Consider the following 21,191-nt stretch of genomic DNA (forward strand, 5'->3'; position numbering starts at 1 on the left):
TATCTGTACCCTTGTTTTTGTGCTGAAGTGATTTTATTTAATTATGTCTTGAGAATATTTCGGCTTAGGTCTAAAGGTAGTCACAAAAACTGCTGAAACTAAAGGGAATTTACCCAGTTTTGACATTCTTGAAAGTCGAAAAAATGCAAGCATATTGCTCCAAAAAGATGGGAAATAGTAGTTTTGGTGAAGGCCAAGCCATTCCTTTGTAGGAGTGAAGAAAATTTGAGATAAAAGTGAAAGCAAATTATGGGTTTTAAAACTCAATCCATTCACCAACTTAGGCGCACTATCTTCATTTGCTTTATTGTCATGGCTGTCAAATTATCCACCACCCTTCTCTTTTTCTTGATCTCAGTTATCCCTGTTTTGGTAATCGAACCGTTTGTTGGGTTTTGTTCTTTCTCGCTTCCGTATTGCCTCCGTCCCCAGCTGTCCCAAGCCACCATTACAGCAATTTTTGCTTCCACCAATTAGAGGGCTAATTTCAACTCTTTAACTCCATAAATAGTATGAAAGAAAGGCAGACAATTAGAGGTGGGCATGTTAAAATGAGTAGATATTTGAAAACAACACAAGAACCACCCCCTCATACTGTTTGACCATCAACAGCCATATCAAACTTTCCAAACTACAAACTCATTGATTTACAAAACAAAATGTATAGATGATGTATGACTTGTTACAATGGATCTAGCAACATTGAATTAAATTGACTGATATATTGGTTTTGAGTAATATTTTAAGGGGAGATATGAACAATCTACCAACCCTGTTTTTGTGTTAGCATATGGAAAATCTTTTCTTGTGGGTTTCTCTTTCTCCTTATTTTTCTCCTTTTTATTTTTTCTTTTATTTTTGGTTTGGCCAGCCTTTCCTGTGATCTTCTTTATTGCTCCACTTCATTTCTTTATTGTTGTATTTGCCTGGTTTTCTTGTAATGGAACTTTTCCAACATCTCTATCTTCTACACATAAGCCTGACATCATTCCAAGCCAACAAGAGTGGGTTTTTTAGCACCAATCATATTAATAGAACCATGGATAATCTTTCTTTTACAGATTACAGATCCAACCTCCAATGGAAGATTTACATGACAAGACTTGAATCTTTTTATGCAAAAGATAAGAAGCCACTCCAATTCAAGATAATCAAATTTTGTTTTTCTTAGAAGTGTCAGTTAGCAAACTGCTTTTCTTCCTAATTGAAAAAAGTCACATCAGTCTTGAGACACACTAATCAAACATTTTATTGTCAACTATTAATTTTTTAAAACCCAGCAGTTTAATTTAATCATGAAGCACTTAAAAAGGTTTCAAATCAAATCATTATCTATATTTATATTGTGGGTTTACCTAATGATTTCAATTCAAATGATTGCCCAGCACAACAGCAAGACACTGAATTATTATACACTAATATTTAATCATGATGGCTTGTGACCAGAAATGGGTCTTTTTTTTTTTCTACAAAAATATTGTGCTGAAAATACTATCTTAATATAGAACAACAATTATCAAAATGTAGGCCCAGCTGCATAAAGTCACATAAATCTTCAACAAGAAAACCACCACCTGCTAGCAAACTTGAGGTGCTGCAAAACACAAGCTTTGATTAAGAGGCAAATGGCACAGCCCAAGAGAGAAGAGGTTTAGTCTTTGATAATACACCTCACCATACTAACTGAATTTTGGGCCTTTGGGTAACCTGGCTTTTGCCTTCAAACATGCATGGGAAAAGGGGTTTTGGTTTTTTCTGAGATGGATGCTTTCCCCTATACAGCTGTACTTTCGAAGATTAATGGTTGATTACTAGCAAATATAATTAAAGTTATATTTTGTTGACATTTTTTGTTATTTGTTTTTACCTTTTGCTTTCTATTCACTTTTGTTAAAAATAAATAAATAAATAAATACCAATTAAAAGGAGCTTAAAGATATGATTAAAAACAGTCATATATTTAACCTTTTATTTTACCTTATTTGGCCTTTTTGGGAAAAGTTGTTATATTATGCCAATATTAATTTGTTAAAGAAAAGCGGCTGAAACAAAATGATTAGAATGACAAATTGTTGAACAATCATTTTCTAAATGATATCAGAGATTGAGAACATTAAATATTGTGCAGTCAAAATGAATAGAGAACCCCTTTTTTTGTTTTATTATACAAAAGCATTTGAATGAATGATGGAGATCAGGCACAAAGCATAAACACACAAGGAATAAACCCTACCCCCCAATTTGACAACTGAATACCTAAATGAAAGAGATTTAATTTGTTGTTTGTCATGGCCATCCATCTTTAGAAACCCCACCCCCTTCCTTTTTGACACAAATCCAGAAAAATCCTATAGTCACTGTCTTATTATGGAAGTACACCATTGCATTGTATAATTATGATCATATCAATACATCTTATAAAGCATAGAGAAAGAAAAATCCAGCAAGAAGTATCAATAAGATAGCTATAATTTGAAGTTTATAATTGGCAGAATAAAATTATTATTTTTTATAAAAATTTAAAAGTCAATATTTTAATCACTTATTTATTAAAAATTAATGATGATTTTTCGAATGAGTTAATTTTGGGGCATGTGACATGTCCAAAGATAATTAGACATGCTAGATTATTACTACATGCTGGATGAGTTGACATGAACATACTATATGGTCAAGATCAATTGATATGGAAAGTCACGTTAATGGCATTAGACAACTATTAAATTCTAATGTTAAGTGATCAAAAATATTAATAATTAAAACATTTTTTTTAAAAAAATCATGAGCAAAATAAAATTCTTGAAAAATTAACTGATAAAATAAGTAACTAACCCTTCATCTACATATCCAATAATATGATTATCAAATATATAAGAAGTTTATATATTCCCAGACTGTCTAAGTTTTATCCTTTATTAGGATTTTAACTTAAATTCTCACTTTGTTTTAACCATTTCAGTTGAAATGATAGAATACCTAGAGTTATTGAAAAGCACTTCTCAATCACGTCAAAGTAAAGTCATTGCTAGAAAGATAAAACCATTTTTCATAAACCATAGATAAATACTAACTAAAGTCTCTTTTCACTTACCAAAAATATTTACAGCATTCTTTTCTCTCTTCTTCTTCTTCTTCTTCTTCTTCTTTTTTTTACATAAAAATAAAGGGGAACCCATACTAGAAATGCAACAAATTAAGCAATGCCACGAGCATCATTCAAAATCATTGCTCCATCGTGACCAATCCCCAGCTTAAGAATCTAGTTTAAAATCAAATGTAAGAGATTAAATATTAAGGAACTTGAAAGAATATTAAGAAGATTCTTTGCTTTTATATATAAATAAAAGAATTGCATTTACAGAGTCAATTATTTGTAGCACTCAGCAATTAAGATTCCAGTTAAATACGTGGCACCATTAAAGGCTTCAGGATCATAATGATAAGACCATCTTTGCCACCAAGTCAGTTTGGCAAAGTGAGAAATCAACAACTGTCCCCATTGATGAGACAGCAAACTAACTGAAAGATTTGAGAATATGAGAATTAAAGATTTCATTATTTGATAAATGAATTTCACCTAACCAAAAATATGTAAAGAAACTTCTTCTTCTTTTTTTTATTTCCATTTTTGTATTGGGACAAATTTTATGGTATCTTGGGTTTGCCATAAGAAAGGAGTCTCATAAAATTTTTGGATTAATTGCATATTTGATATTCCAATTTTAATAAATTTATCAATTTGATACTTGAAAAAAAAAATTCACAATTAAGTACTCATATTTCATTTTATTAAATCAATTACTTATCTCGCTAACATCATAAGAAAAATGAGTGACACAATAAAATTTTAATTAATATGAGTTTGACATATGACTCAATTCTATTAATTTTTTTTTTTTGTTATGTTACTCATTTGACTAATGATATTAATCTCAAATCATCCTAAAAAATAAATTGGTGATTGGATCAATTGATCGAACTTTTAGCTATTCAATTTGATAAAAGAACCTAAGGAGGTCGAGAAAAGTTGAAACAATCAACTTCCTGATTGAATTGATTTGGTTGAGGTTTTTAACTAATTAAATCAAATTTTTTATTAAAGTATTGGCTTTTATTTTAAATTTTTTTAAAGTGGCAAGAGTTGAATACTTATCCTCTTGATTGTTAATTAAAGTTTTAACCATTTAGTCAAATGTATTTTTTCATATCATTTTATCATATTTAATATATATATTTATTACTAAAATTTCATTTCAAAAAAAAAAAAAGGATTGGGATATATAATAAACAGGTTAAACCAGAAAGAGATTACACCATGGTTCCATCCTCCGTCCAGATTTTTACTTTTGGTTTCGGATGCAAATTATACATTTAATAGAAGTAAAATTTAAAAATCTAATTACGATTTTTTAAATTTGAAGTATTAAATTGAACATATTATCACATTTGAATACCAAATATGAAATTAACTAGAAATTCTAATATTACTGAAATATCATTTCCTTGTGGTCCATGCTAGCTAAGAGGAGGGGCAACCCACCCCACAAAGATTGGCCTAGTCGTGCAGAGTAGCCGAAAGGAGTGATTGAACATATCTGTGACCAACAGAACACTCACGAGACCCACCGTAGCTGACCCTTCAATCCTCCATTTCACCACATGGGGGGTCATCTACCCTATTCAACTCGGCAATAAAAGCCCATGTCTTCGTGTCGTACATATAAGAAATACAAATTATGGTGGCCCTTGGAGACAATTCCCTTTAATGCATAAGGGGTTCATGCGTCCTCCCCTGCCTATTGTTTGCCCACTGGTCACATAAGGTACATCAAATCATGCAACATATCAAATAATTACAAATGTTTCTTACACATCCAACTCCTCACTGGAGACTTTCTTCGCCAGCGAATTTTATAACTCGCAGACAATGAATCTCACAATCAGCTATTAATTCAATCATATTTACCATTTTGTATTAAACTATATACTAATTAATTAAAACAATATTGTTACTATACCGCAAAAATTGAATATTTAAGTTCTACAATGTTACCATTTTATATTCAATGTTATAATTATTATTTAATAATGAGATATCTAAGCATTTACTTAATTTAATAGTAGTGCATGATTTGTCTACTTAAAAAACCAAAACTCAAATCTCATTTCAATTAAAAAAAAAGTGAACCATGAATATAATATTTTAAAAGTGTTGATAAAAAATATAGTAGTATATATAGCACTTAAAGATATTACAATAATACTCTAATAGCACTTGTTGGCAAGAGTTCTAAAAACAATGGAGAAATATCAATAGAGCACTCCAGAATCAAGTTGATTCCTATCTATACAACTGGTAACGACTCAATGAGTATATACTTATTTTAAGTCAAACATAGGAAAACAATGCCTCATTATGCATTGTAATAACTTGTGAACATATAGGGAAAGTGGTCTAATTGGCTACCCTAAATAGTATTCAATGGAATAGTTTTTCAATCAAATTAGTGGAAGAACATGCAAATTTACCTATTTGTTTTTCCATTTTCTTTTGTCAACTTGAAATATTTAATGGTTTAATGCTAGAATTGATGTTATAGTATCTTCAAGTCTTTTCCAAAAGCTGCAATTAAACAATAAAACAAATTTTCCATATAACAACAAAATTAAAAAAAAAATTGCCATAAGAAGACAGCAAAGATATGAGGAATCCGATTGGTCAAAATGGCTAGTTAATTATTAGTACTAATAATTAGGTTTAAGTGTTATATTAATTAATTAATTAATTGGTAAGCATCGATCCCAAGCAATTGACCTTCATTAATGGGTACATGTGTAGGCACTTTCCAATATCCAGAAAATGATTTTCGTCCCAACTTTTATGGAATCCACTAACTCTTAATTTTCAGTCGCCCTATATTTTTTTTATAAAAAAAATGATAATTATCTTGGTCTTTTACTTTTCATTTTAATATGTTCCTAGCTAGCTCTTCTTTAATTAATTTAGACGTTAATTATATCAGAATTAATAGAGTCAGTTCTCTCGATCCAACTTGATGAGCATTGATGCCACTCTGTCTTTACTACGTTAATAAAATAAACTAAGAATGGAAATGGAACAGGTCACTGGAATTAATATGTTAACAAGAAAAGAACAATGTAATTAGAATTATAAATAAGGTTACGTTTTATTAATTAAAAGTTGGTGATCTCTTGTTTTGCTTATCCCAGTAAACATAATTTTGGAGAAAACTCTCTTAATTACAAATCATTTTCTTTTAAAATATTTTACCTTTGAGAAAACTTATGGTACATATTGGAACGTTATGATGTGCTCTTACTATCACCAAGAGTGTATTTTTTCTTATGTTTAGGCCTTGAGATTTTAAATTTAAAAAAGTATCATACTCAAAAGGACATAATAATTTGAAGATTAAATGTTTCAAAACTGTAACAATCTAAAATCTATATTTTATGTGAAAACTCTCAACTTTTATAGAGAATTTATATATATTTATATATTTTAAATTATATATATAAATAATAAATTAAAAATTAAAAAGTGACGTTAGTCACCTGTCACCATTTTGGTGTTGTCAATAATCATGGGGTATTCCGTTAACCATGATAATGGCAGTACTCAAAAGGACATAATAATTTGAAATTAAATGCTTCAAAACTCTAATAATCTAAAATCTATATTTTATGTGAAAACTCTCAACTTTTATAGAGAATTTTTTTATGTGAATTAGTCTCTTTTTTCATGTGAAGTTTTCAATTGATAAATAATGCTTTAAAATGATTTATATATAAAAAAAACTTTTACATGGTGGAGGTGGAGCTATTCTTGCTCTACATTTCTTTTGGTATAAAACAATGACTTCATTGAGTTCAGTTTAATTAGTAAGTTATTCTTCTCTGTTGTTAAATTCAATTTTGCAGTTGCGGGTTTGGGAAAAGGGTTGGCCATGGAGTGGAGCAGAAGGAGAGAGCACAGACTGATGTCATGCTCGTCTATCCCAAGGAAATGTCACTTTCAACACATCGGTTATCCAGTGATGTCTCACTGTCCCCCAAAAGCTAACCCAAATTTCAGAGCTATTGGCTCTTGACATTGACACATGATCTAGCTCGAAATTTTTGCCATATATGGTTTCCACCAGAAAACACAAAGAAGGGAAAAAAATTGCCTTACAGAATTCAATCATTTGAATGCAATCATTTCTGTGGTCTAACCTTGCAAATAAGTTAGTTGCAGTTTAGCTTAATGAGTGTTAATCTTTACACAATTACCCTTACTTTCCATAATATTTTCTTAATCTCAAGATTCATTTGGAAATCTTATCTTGGCCTTAAGAAAGGATGGGTTAAAATAAAAATGAAAGGAAGGAAGTAGTAAAGAAGGATAAGAGTGTAATTTGATAGCATCAATTTTTAAAATAATGTACTAATTATTAGAATCTTATATCATTTTATCTGATATGATATGAATCTTATATAATTAATTATATTAAAAATATATAAAAATTGAGATTATTAATAAAATATTTATTTATTCTCTCATGTTTTATAAATATCTATTTCTTTTATTTAACTTATTTTTATGTAAAAGTCAAGATAATTAATAAAATAAAATATTCCATCACTTTCCTAATTATTTACATAATAAATTTCAATTTTTTATTAATTCCCAATTACTACAATACTATTAATTTTCAATTATTTCTCTATGTTTTGAATGATTTCCAAAAATTCTTTGTTTTAACTATTTCTTCTATTTCCAATCAACTAATAATAAAACATGTTTAATGATCTCCAATAACTATTTTTATATATATATAATTAATTATTTTTTTAATTTATAATATCTAATTTTGAATTCTTTTTTCTTCATTTGCTTTAAAATAATGTTAACAATTCTAATAAGTGATGTTTCAACAGAAATAAATTTTTTAAAACTAAAATTAATAAAATCTTATATAAGATCAACAATGTTTTAAGAAAGAGTAAATGGATTGACTATACTATCAAATGAAAAAGATATATTAAGAGAATTTGTTTATAAAAGTTTAATTAAAAATTTTGTATCTCAAAAAGCTAGAAAAATATAATTTTGACAATTTTTTTTAATTTTAATAAAAAATATTTTATTTAAATATTTAACTTTAAGCCTTTAAAGTTATTAAGCTGCCTCTGATAAAGAAAGATAAGAAGTAGTTTGATAACATCAGTTTTTAAAATAATATACTAACTATTAGAATCTTATATCATTTTATCTGATATGATACTTAATCTAAAAGTTTCACATTTTCTTTTATTTTGTTTTTCAAGCACTATTTGTTGGTGTGTGATTAAGAAGAATTAAATTTCAATTCAGCTTTGAATTGATAAAAAAAAAAATCAATGCTTAAATCAAATATTTGCATATATATAAAAAGAGGGTAAAATACTTTTACTTTTTTAAGTTTTGATCGAGATTACATAAATATTCATTAATTTTTAAAATAGATACTTTATTTAAAAAAAATTTTCTGTCAAACTCGTAAGTCCAACCGTTAATATTTCTGTTAACTTGCTAACATGATAAAAATAAAAAAATAATTTTATCTTTAATTAATATTTAAAATTACTATTATATAATTTTATTAATTTTTTATTAATTACAAAAAAAAAAACCCTTAAGATGGGGAGTATCAAGCTCCCCCTCGTTGGGAGGGGAGCGCCAGATTGATGTTTTTTTTTTAATTTTTTTAAAATATAATAATAATTTTTTAAATTAATAAAAACTAAAAGAACATTTTAAATTTTTTTAATCTCTATTAACGATGTCTATATTTTTTGAGTGAAGTGTTTATTTTGAAAACCAATGAACCTGTTTGAAATTTTAATTAAAAGTTAAGGAGATTTACCCTAAAAAATAAGTATAGAGAAAAGTCTTAAAAATTAATACTTAGTATTGTGTTAATGTCAAACAATAAGTTCAACCGTACACATCCATGTTTGATTCTTAAGGTCATTAGTCATGGGCACATGTTAAGAAAAAATATATAATCCCCAAAGCTTCCGTCAACCTCGTGACAGAGGAAGGCTTTGATTCATTCAAAAGTAAAGTTTCTTGAATATTGTTTCGTTTTTCTCCTTTTGTAAAGTTTGACCCTTTTGTCTAATTATACAACTAATTTATTTCCAAGTTGTTAAAGCTAACTAAACCCTTGAGAGTATCAATCCCCGCTTTATTACACCACAGTATTAACTTTTTTTTTTTTTCGGTTTGGTTCTTGCTAAAGCGAGTAAAACTTGACAAATTAAATAAAACCAACTTGATTTTCAAGTAAAGTATGCTATTTTACCTTATGGTTAGACGGTCTAATTAAGTGCTCATAAATGATATGAAGATAATAAATAATAAAATCATCAAAATTTATTTCTCATTAAGTAAAAAAAATTAATAGAATAGCGAACATTTTTGACATTATTCGTTTTAGGAATTTAATTAGACGACATGTACTTATTGAAATGGCAATATTATTATAAAGCTTAGGGAAGTGACAGAACAACCGTGACACTGGCCCATCTTTGTGTATAAACATTTAGACAGCTAAAAAGATTGTTACATTCTCGTTGTTTATGGGCCGTTTATCTCTGTAATTCCCTTTCCCCACTTATTTTTTTGGTTTTTTCATGAACAAAATCATGAACACTGGGGCTTGGTCATTACCATTAAGGGTAGCAATATGAATAGCATGTTGTTTACATGTTTATTTCCTGTTAGATTTGTTTATGTTTAAAGTTTTTTTATTTTCACTCAAAATTAACTTAAAAAGTCATGTTGTTTCAATTTTTAGTCAAATAAGTTTGTATCATATTTTTAGTAAATCATTAGACGAAAAGTCATTATTATGATAATCTCAGCACACAAAATTTTATGTCACCAATGTAATGAGAATTTAACTTGAAAATTAATTAAACTTTTTTATTTTTATAATTTGAAATTTAACTTGAACTTCATTAAATATTTATTTTTTAAAATCTAAACACAACTTTTTTTAAAAAAAAAAAGCTCAGAAGACCTAGAAGCCAAAGAATTGCAATGGTAAGTCTAATAGTTTTGTATTCATGATTAATTTTTTGGCTCTTGTTTTATTGCCTTAACCAGCATAATGCGGATGATGATCGTTTACCGTTACGAGAAAGATTAAGACATGAGTTTGTCTTTTATATATATATATATTTATATATTAAATTAATTTCACTGAAACCCAAGAACCAACCCAAATTATCCTTCTTTTTAGTGTGTGGTTGCCTTTTGGGCAATGGAAATCCTTTTCATCCATAAACTGTTAACTAGAAGGACAAAGTCTTGTTTGGCTATCAAAAATGTTTCTCCAAAGAAAAGTGTCCTCAGCAATTCAACATCATAGTAAAAAACATTTTATCTCATTTGTTTGACAGGACGTCCATTCTTATCATCAGAGTCTCTCCATTTCTTTTTCAAAACCCCTATTCCAACGGTACATCTTCATCGCATATGCTTTTTTCTTGGATTTTTTTTTATCAAATTTCAAATATCTTCAACGGTACATTTTCCCAATTTTCCTTTTCTTGCAATTTAAAGCTAATCCTATTTTGTATTTGTTCAGTTAGTTGCCCACCCAGCTATACGTGGATTTGGGTCCACAAATACATACAAAGTCAAAGAGAAGGAGAGATGAAAATGACCATCAGCCATAAAACGACTATTCTCATTTTGTGTAAAAATTATATAAATTATAAAGCACGACCATTTCAACTTAACTTGATCGATAAGTAGAACAAGATTCCATAGGTTTGAACAAATTGAAAAAGCTTGTTGAGTAAAGAAGACAGACAAATTTTGGACTTAATTTCTCGAAGATTGTAGGAAGCTAAACAACCATAAATTGTCATTCATAAACTTGGAAATAGAGATCTCATGAGCAAAGGTTGATCAAGTTGTATACATATTTATAGGGAAAACCTAACTATGACTTGCGTGTGAATTATATTACAAAAATATGAAAAAGTGACCTTGTTAGCAAAAATAGGCAAACAAACTTCGAAATCCCCCAGGATTACAGTAATCCTGAACAGAGAAACTAGTAAAAGAAGGGAGCTCCATCGACTTTTGCAAATTATTCCCACATGGAAGTTCCAAAGCTGCCTGGGACTAAATTCTCTGTTGCCCATGTCTGATCACAGAATCCTCCATAGAAATCTTGTGGCGGATACGCCCACCCATCAACTGAGTCAAGCAGTATAAACTCGTTCCGTGAGTCAAATAGCGAGTCGAAATTCCCTTCTATATTTGGTAACTGAACAATTTCACTCAGTTCCGCAGGTTCTTCCGACGCATTGGACTCTGACAAAGATGACGATTCGGACGATGAAGAAGATGATGATGATGGAGTATCGAAATTGACCATTGCAGCAGCTTTAGCTGCAGCAGCTTGAATGTCGCGGGGCAGTAATGAAACTGGTCTGGGAAGCAACTCGGCAAGCTCAGGGAAGTTGAGAATAGCCGAGTCACCTTTGATGCTCAAAGCAGCTACATCCTGCGCACGCGCTGCCATTTCTGGGTTAGGGAAAGTACCAAGCCAAATGCGAGATTTCTTGCGGGGTTCACGGATTTCGGACACCCATTTGCCCCAGCTCCTCATTCTGACTCCCCTGTAGACTGGATGCTTGCTGCTTGAATCTCTTGGTTTTTTAGCTCTGCTATCTTCAGGGGATTGAGCGGGATTGGTCTTCCTGGACAAGTTCTGGCGAGTTTGTGAAGAAGAAGATGCGGAGGAGTTGGAGTTATTGCTGCTGCAGCTCTCAACTTCTGATGATGAATGGTTTGTCTCTGTCATTGTCTTTAAAAAGAGTGACCCAAATTATTTTGGTAATTGTAATGGCGCAACAAGGCTAGAGAAAAGAGAGAGAGTAATGTAGAATATATATAGAGAGAAATGGGTTGGTTTCTGTGATGATAGAAAGAGGACGCTCTCTCCAAAGTGACCCTTAACCTACCATTATTTGATTATGACAAAAACTTGCAAACAAAAATGCACGAATAGTTTAGGAATATGTGAACCAAGGAGAAGCTTAGCAGTAACTTTGGTAAATAAATAACCTGCAACAACCCGAAAGAAAGACAGAGAAGGGAACGAGTGTGGGACCCTGGAGAATGGGTCATCAGCTATGGTGAAGGTGGGTTCCACACGTACATACAGATACAAGTGTCTCTTTGCAACGTCTGGAATTGAAACTGTGTCGTTTGCCGCCACTGCTGGTAGTCCACGTCTCACAAAATCCATTTTTCTTCTTCCCTGTTTTCATCTTTTTCAAAGCCACATGATGGTGACTCCTATCATTGCCATTTCCACCGTTGCTGAACGTTTCTATTCTCTCAAATCACTCAAGTTTCATTTATGTTTTATGTATAACCCGTCCCAACTTGCTTTCATTTCTCTTAACAAAACAAGACGATTTCAATTCAATTGGTTTATGAATTTACTTTCTCATCCACTATATTTAGTATCCTTGCTTTTAAAGTATTAACTTTTCAATATCTCCTAAAGGGTATCTATCAAGCATTTACAGCTTCAAATTCTAATTTATAATATTGAGTCTGAATCTTGAAATGGAAAGAGTAGAGTCTGTGAGATAAGCCAAAGTTTTTGTTATATATATATATATATTGTTTTAAATCCCAATTAAAAAATATTTACTTTCAATGAGACATGCTTAATTGTAGGATAAATGCATGGTATTAGTAAAATCTAATTTATTTTCTATTTTATCATTATAAACTTTGTTCTTATAATTAAGTAGCTCAGAAGTTGACACTTGAGAGCTAACCCCTTCAAGGCAATAAAGGACAGTACCGATTTTGTGATTCCGATGGCCAAAATAGCTAAACATTGTACTATCAGCAAAATTTTCCTTTTCTCATTGGTTTTTTGGCTTTGTGATCAAAGATCAACCAATTCATACCCTCCTCTAATGACACTAAAATTCTAGAGGTTCAAATATTTACTATACATGTTATCAATGCTAAACAAAAAAAAAAGTAACAAATGACAAAATACAATAACTCCTTTTTTGTCTAAAGATGAACTCTCTCTCTCTTTCTCTATATATGTGTGTGTGTTGAAAGGAACATCAAAATGTGATATTGAAGTCTGTCGTAATTGCGAAGTGACAGACTTAGTGCGACATTACATTAAAATACAATGATTAAAATATTTAGTTTAGAAGTAGAAGTTGTTATCCCCAATTTCTTCTTCTTTTTTTTCGTATGACAAATTAATCCCTTCTTAGCACGCATAATCAAAATTTAAGATTAAAATAAAGAAGTTGGGCAATTCATTGCCCTTGGCTGACAGCAAGGAGTTTGTACACTGATTTCATCAGACTGCACCGTGGCAAACGAAACAACTCAGAGATTTCATTTATGGGACCCTTTCTTTGACTATTGAGATTTACTTCATCATCAAAAAAACACACACAACAGATCAAAGATATTTTTTGTCTCAAAAAATTGAGTATTTTATATATTTTGGCTTCTCAATTATTTGACTCTCATTAAACTATGTATCTAGTTTTTTTATCTAGGAAAGAGAGAAATTGAATTTACGCTTTTAATACCAAAGCATATATCATCAATTATTCAATTAAAAGTTTGGATGTGATCTTTGTATTTATTATCTATTAATTAATAGAGAGTATCTGTTTTATGCTTAATATATGTGACTAATCAACACTTGTTTGTTATTTAATTTAGCAGTCCCGGAAATTTATTTGTACGTTAGTATTTCACTTTCTGACCAGATTTCTGATTATGATATTTCTATATTTAATTCACCAATATTAAGTCCCCCTTTTTATTCCTTTAAATATATCACTCAAACCCTAATCATGCATATGTTATCAAATCAAATGAATAAAAAGAGAAAGCCAAGGTTTAATTAGCTGTATGATTAGCTCTTATATAATGTGTATCATATGAAAAGAAAAATATATCACAATTTTGGAAATAAAGTAATTTTTTATATCAGAATTTCGTGTCACGTGGCTAAATTATATGGATCGATGTTGCCTTAACAGCTACTTGATAGAAGGAGAAGAAAAAAAAACAAAAGAAGAAGAAAATAATACTGTTATTTTTATTTTCTTAATGAATATTCCCTATCACATGGCTTATGAATTTGAGGTAGGTGTGGCTTTTAGACCAAGGTTGAACTGTTTTCTCAATTTTCTTGCACATGATTACTGAAATAGAGCTCTAACTTTTAGACCCATGTTGCAATCTATAATACTAAAAAAATATGGAAAATGTTAAAATGTTCAAAGTTTCTCTGGAATTTCTTGGAGAGGTTAATAAACTTTCTTAACAAGAAAAATCTTTGCTCAATTTTTAATATTTTTTGTCCCTAACTAAACAATGGAAGGTATAATGGATTAGGTAATATGATTTAATTAAATTAAAATTTACCTGGTTGACCTCATACTTTTGGTTGCTTATTAAGTCATTGCTTTATGGACATAAAAATTCTCAATTCTCCTACGTTTTTTGCTTTTATTAAAGGAGTAGGTCAGACGAGAAATACATGGTCCTTAATTCCCCTTTCCATGGAGGCCGTATTTGATTTCAGCTTCTAATTTTACTGACTAGAATTGGCTTCTGTCACCATATTTATGAATCTACTAAATATGAGATATGGCCACTGAATTAGAATCAGCTTTGCAAATGGGGAAACCAATCATGAAAAGCCACTGTTAATCTCTTACCAGATGCCTCTGAGATATCACATGTGTTTCATCCATCTATATATATATATATATATATTATGCATATGGAGATTACATTCACAACGTAATTTTGGTTTGAAAGATTGCTAGGATTTTCAACCAAGCTAGGACCTCGGAATATTCTGGCATTCCTGGATTTCTTCTTCTCATCGTCTTATTACTCTCTCAGGATTATTAATAAATAGAAAATTTAAGGATAAATGCGACCCACATGGTTTTCATTTTTCACCTTCAGCTGCCTCATTTTGACTAGTAAAAAGTTATGCACTACTATGCCATTTGAAGCTATGTCGTAGCTCGTAGGCACCACCACCCGCGGCCCCGCCTTCCCTTTGCAGTATGAGTGTCGAGGGCATGTGCCAAAAAAAGGCCCTGGAATTAAGTGATGGTATAAAAAGTTGATTGAACTTTCTTTTGCACTATATAAGAGGTGAAGTTGAATCATAAGTTTCACGTTAGATTCTGCCCATGCGCTTGTTGCTTTATCTTTTTTTCTTGAAAAAGTTCAGTGTCTTCGTCTCTTCTATTACTTCTCCACGTATCGATCATTGTCCTTTGCACGTACAAGACTTCATTATTAATTATTCACCTTTGCGCATGTGAAAAATAACTAGAGATCCATTAAATTAGGGGACTAGCAATGGGCCTCTTTGAGTCCCTGCTCTCTGTAGGGCTGAGTCTAAGCTTGCCCTGGCAGCAGAACAATACATCTCAAATAAAGTCTCAATCCAGACTGCAGTTCGGCTCACCTCGACTCGCATTAATTGCTTTATTGGGTTTATTATACACCCAAACAAGTTTGGGCTGATCTAGGAACCAAGTCCAAATATCCTTTAAATCATAAAAGAATGTGTTTTTTTTTTTTTTACTTTATCAAAATCCGCAACGCATGAGAAAAAGCATTAAATAGAGTTGCAAATTATTCAAGGGATCATTACGTCATTCAAGCGATGCGTTGCCCAATTGAAACACCACAGAAAACTTTGGACATCAATGCCAATTGAAACACCAAAATAAGTTGAACAGATCAAAAGATTTGTAATGAAGAGTCAGAAAATTTATAGAGTTCTTTTTTTAAATGATTTTTATGTATAAGGCATTTTTTATAATCAATTTATTTATAATTTTAATTATTTTTAGTTAAGAGAATTAAAATTTAGATAAAATTACCATTAATGAAATTGATCTATATGTTTGGTCTCGTACCTCAACTCGAAACTTATTAATAGGTCAAGTATATTTAGGTCTGTATTTCAAACTGAGTCATATTTTTTGGGCTTTTCTAGTCAACTATTTATTTATGGAGTATTATTTACCAAAAAAAAATATTTAAGCATTTTGAGCATTTTGGAGTAGTTTTTGATACACGAAGAAAATCTTTTAGCGTTTTGAGCATTTTTAAGTATTTTAAAGTAATTTTTGAGATATGAAGAAAAACGATTGAACATTTGAACATTTTTTGTCAAGTAAGTATATTCGTTAATTATATTGTTAAATGAAGTATGGTATATCGTTTAAAGTTATTGATCTTATTAAATAGAATTCAGTAGTTTTGGTAGTTTTTAGCCATTGTGTAATCAGTTGTTGAGCATTGTGTGATTAATTTTTAGGTATTACGTTACTGACTTTGAGTATTATGTGATTAATTTTTAAATATTGTTGACTGACTTTGGCTAAAACAAAATATTTTTTGAACAATTAAGAATCAAAATCCCATAAAAAGAATCAAAATCCCCAACAAATATACTTTACAATCATCCCAATCTCAAACACAACAAAACCGTAAACCACCATAAAACCTATCAAACATGCTTTAACTGTTTCTTCTTTCTGAGCCTATCATCTTAACTAATCTGATACAGCTCATCAACATAGGCATATCCATCATAGCACACGTTTTGAAGCAAGTCATCATCAAAAAACATCTAGTTACCATATTCATCATGCTGCCTGCAATCACCATAGAAGAATAAAATCACTATTCATTACCATTAAAAACCCCAAGATCCACCATCCAAAAAAATAAAATAAAATAAAAAAGATCTTGATGTCATCTCTGCTCTTTAGATGGTAAGATAAACAATATTTGATCAGAAAGAAAAATTGAGATTTAATTTTGAAAATTTTATCTAGATGGCGACATAGAGAAAATTGAAATCATTTTAATTTGTTTGAAATTATTTAAAGGGTATTATTGTCAAGTCATGCTAAAAATTGACTAAAAATAATTAAACTTATAAAGAATGATATTTTTAAATTAAGCTTATGAAAAATGTTATCTCTCACAATTTTTTCGAATTTATATATATATATATATATAAGGCAAGCAATGCACGCCTTTATTTGGTTTCCAAAGGCCTGGAGTATATCAGCCTTCAAATCTTCACAGTCTTCAACTCCAAAGCTAAATCAAAACAAGTTATCCTCGATTCCATACTTACGCCTCTCAACTTAAGTAAGATCCTAATAGGACATTATAGCTAGCTGATCCACAATGCTTTCACATCCACCAAAGGATGGGGCAGTGTATGGTATATTCAATGCATCAACAAACTTGATGGTGGTCATCAAATCTCCATCCACATTAAAACTGACCACAGCACCAAAGCCAGTCATTTGCTGCTTAGCAATTTCATGTTCAAGATGACTTGGCAAGCTTGGATAATAAATGTGTTTCACCTTAGGATGAGCCTCTAAAACTTTGGCCATCTTTAATGCAGTTGAATTTTGTTATTGTACACGAAGATGCAGTGTGTATTAGCATATGCCCTTGAGCCAATTAAATTGATCAAGAAATATATATTATTATTTAATGCATATTTAATCACATAATTATATATGATAGAAGTTTTCCTTCATATTAATGCAATAATAAAGAGTTATTAAGTACTAATTGGATGAAACCCATAGAACATAAAGGCTTTGTAAGAGAATTGTAAAGTTGTTACAATTATGAGATCACTATGCATCAAAGCCATGTTCCTAAAATTGTTCTTGGTCATTGTATTGTCAATATAAGGTATTGACAATGCTCAAAGACTGGTACATGTTAAGCCTTCTTACTTGAAAAATAAACAATCGATCTCATAAATTGAAGTATGTGGAATACTTGAGGATAACATGTAAGTCCTTGGACTTGAGACACCAGGTCATCTTATATGGGGAATGACATATTTTGATTTCACCTCTATGAGTCTGGAGACAACTAAATGTCTAAATAAGGTGTTTTTAGGTATGCCATGAAGCATACGAAGGGAAATGAGTGGTCAAGAAATGATTCATCACCCCAAGTGAAATGAAAGGATATATTTGACTTGTTCTTAATTCTTGATTAACTTGTATAAAGTCTTTGGCTAAAGCATGATGAATTTGAGGAAAGTTAGTTTTCTAAATTTATAAGGTTAATTATGAATTATGAGAACTAATATGGAATGTCATAAGTAGACACCGAGCCATGCTTAATGACATATCTGAAGTATTTGACGAAAGGACCGTATTGCACTGAGAGGCTTATCACTAAAGGGCTTTGTTAAATTCTTTAATTGGCTCGCTAACATTTGAGTGGTCATGATGTATTGCTAGATGCTGCTCATAATCTATAAATATAAATTAATTATCAAATTGATATTTGATTATGATTTATATTTATTGCTAACATGTTAAAAGTCTAATGGGTCACACATATTAAGTGACATGATTGAGATTAAATAAGGATAATTAATTAAATTGGACTTAATTGAAAAGAACAAAAAAAGTGAGAAATTAATTAAGTTCTCAGAGACTTAATTAAATTAAAATAAAATTGTTGTATTTAGGGTTATAAATTAGTTTGGCTATATAAATATGTTATGTTAGCAAACTAAAACTCAAAACCTAAAACCACTTCTCAGCCGTTTCATAAAATAAGAAAAGAAAAACAGTTTTCTTTGACTGACAAAAATAAGATTCGGCAAGAATTTTTAATCTTTTTATTTTAGAAACAAAACTTGCTAGCACAAGTCAAATCCTACCTTGAAGAAGGTTTTATTCAGTCACTATGTGAATTACCGTTAGAGGTCAAACACTTGGGTGGGTGAAGATTCGACAAATCCTAAAGGTGAAAAACTAAATAATTTAAATTTAATTAGCTCTTGATTATGATATCTAGAGCAAAGTATGTAACTCTTAAACTTATGAGTGTTCATAATTAATTTAAAAGTTACATGAAAAACACAAATATTGATCTTGTAAGATTTGACTGTTTCTTTAATTGAATATTATTTTATTTTTTTATTGCGTTATATTTTAATTTATTGATTATTTTCATATTTGAGCATGAAGTCGATTCCCAACAATGTCTTTACACCTCTAATAATCAGATACAAGGCATTCGGGTTGAGAGTACTGTCCGAAATATGATGCAAAGTATGAATTTTCAGTAATCAACTTTTTAGAACCACTAACACAGCTAGCAAGAACATCGTTGTGGTCCCTAATGAATTTTGTTGCTGAGTGCAAAACAAGATCAGCACCAAAGGTTAGCACCTTCTAGTTAAGAGGTGTAACAAAGGTACCATCAATGCAGACAAGTACTTCTTTGTTGTGGCATAGCTTTGAAACTTTTTCTATATCAACACATCTAAGGAACGGATTTGTAGGAGACTCAGTAAAGAAAAGAGAAACTTTATTCTTATTCAATGTAGCCTCCAAGCCATCCACATCTACACAGTCAATAATAGTAGCCAAGATTCCCATTTTAGGCAAAATTGTCTCAATGAATGTCCTAGTCTTCCGGTAGTAATCCGTTGTTGTCACAATATGCCCACCAACAGGAGCCAATGCCATCAGCATGACTTGACTGTGCTAACGTACATTCCAGATGCCATGATTAGGGTTGATTTAGCACCCTCAACTGCACTTATCTTCTCTTTCACAACCACTATAGTCGGATTTCCATACCATCCATGTTCAAAACTTTAACAACGTTTCTCCTTGAAGTCAATAAGCTCCTAAGTTTTCTTAAAGAAGTAAGCAAAAGTATTAACCACTAGAGTAGTAATTGCATCAGTAACTATACCCCGACTTAATCTTTCACCAGCATGAACCGTGATGCTCCCATTAGGCTCAAAAAAGATATCGTTGAATTATCTGAACCACCAATCTCTGCACTACCGTTGTCATTACAACCTTACACAACCGTCACATCATCAGAAACATGGACAGTGGCGGTTGCGGTTGCTAAACAGCAGCCGTCGCTGAGGAAGGGGAACCTGAGGGGGGACTGTTCAACCATGAAGTCGAGACAATTTGCACGACATTGATGTTGCTATAGTTGCTACAAGCCTTGATGCTGAGCTGGCAAAAGAAGTTTGGTGGGAAACAAAAGATCAGAGATGACAAACCCCCGCCGTCGATTCGTCTAGTACAAAATGATGCCACCATTACTCGTCGACTCGACCAGACTCGAGGCTTGTGGCTGATTGGTGCACCGGAGAAATTAGGATCGAAACAACACTCGAATGAAGAATAAGCATTAAAAACCCTAGGAGGACACAAATAGGAGGATACGACCATTTTTTAATGCAAAAACGACAGTTGTCTCCTCCATAAAAAAGTGGCTTTTGAATACTTAGAAATAATTGTAAAAGAAAATTAAAAAAAATGCAAAATCAATACGGGTGGATATAGCTAGGTTCGGCCACCTAACTTTTTTTTCAGGATTTGGAGGCGAGAAGTTTAAATCCTATTCTTTAAGTAAAAGATTATATATTAATTAATAATTAAATGTTTCAATGTCCAATCACTTAAATTTATATGTAAAAAAAATGACTTAAAACAACTTGAATGGATGATGAAAAAAAAAAAAAGGCTATGCGAATTTTTAAAAGTTTATCAAAACATTGAGTTTAGGCAGTCGACTAGTAGCGGATTTAACTTTTGTGAAAATGAATGATAATAAGGAATGATTTGAATACTTTGGAGTAAGGAAAAAGAGATAGAGACTTATTTAAATAGCATGTGTGTGGGGACAATGTTGTGACAAAGGAAGATAAAAAACACATTATTAGAGAACAATCATCATCAGCCTCATCTGTAAGTCAATTTGCCACTACACCAACTAGAATAAGTGCAGCAACCTTAACATCTGATGCAATTAAGTCCAAACTAAGGCAACATGTACAAGCACATTAATCCAAAACATTCTACATAGTTTCTTAGGAGCATCATCCTCTAGATTTTCCCTTCCGTAACATCAACCAATTTAAAATACTATGTAAAAAGTAAACTACAAGTTTACATGCTTTATTATTATTTTTATATACCTATATATATATTACCATATAATTAAGTTTTTCATAAGAAAAAAATTTGCATTATATATATTAGTGGGAAAATAA

General features: G+C 30.7%; 1 protein-coding gene and 1 pseudogene across 1 annotated transcript; both read right to left on the minus strand.

Moving 5' to 3' along the window:
- Positions 1 to 10,904: 10,904 nt before the first annotated feature.
- Positions 10,905 to 12,008, minus strand: LOC110424181 (Integrase-type DNA-binding superfamily protein). The gene has a single exon (XM_021438702.2). It carries the CDS (start codon positions 11,868 to 11,870, stop codon positions 11,151 to 11,153), a length of 720 nt encoding a protein of 239 aa, XP_021294377.1. The 5' UTR covers positions 11,871 to 12,008; the 3' UTR covers positions 10,905 to 11,150.
- A 4,731-nt stretch (positions 12,009 to 16,739) lies between these two features.
- On the minus strand, positions 16,740 to 20,367 carry LOC110424427 (cystathionine gamma-synthase 1, chloroplastic pseudogene; annotated as a pseudogene).
- Positions 20,368 to 21,191: the final 824 nt, after the last annotated feature.

Source organism: Theobroma umbraticum, unplaced genomic scaffold, assembly GCF_002168275.2.
Source record: "Theobroma umbraticum cultivar Fairchild unplaced genomic scaffold, ASM216827v3 scaffold_204.0, whole genome shotgun sequence".
NCBI lineage: Eukaryota > Viridiplantae > Streptophyta > Magnoliopsida > Malvales > Malvaceae > Theobroma > Theobroma umbraticum.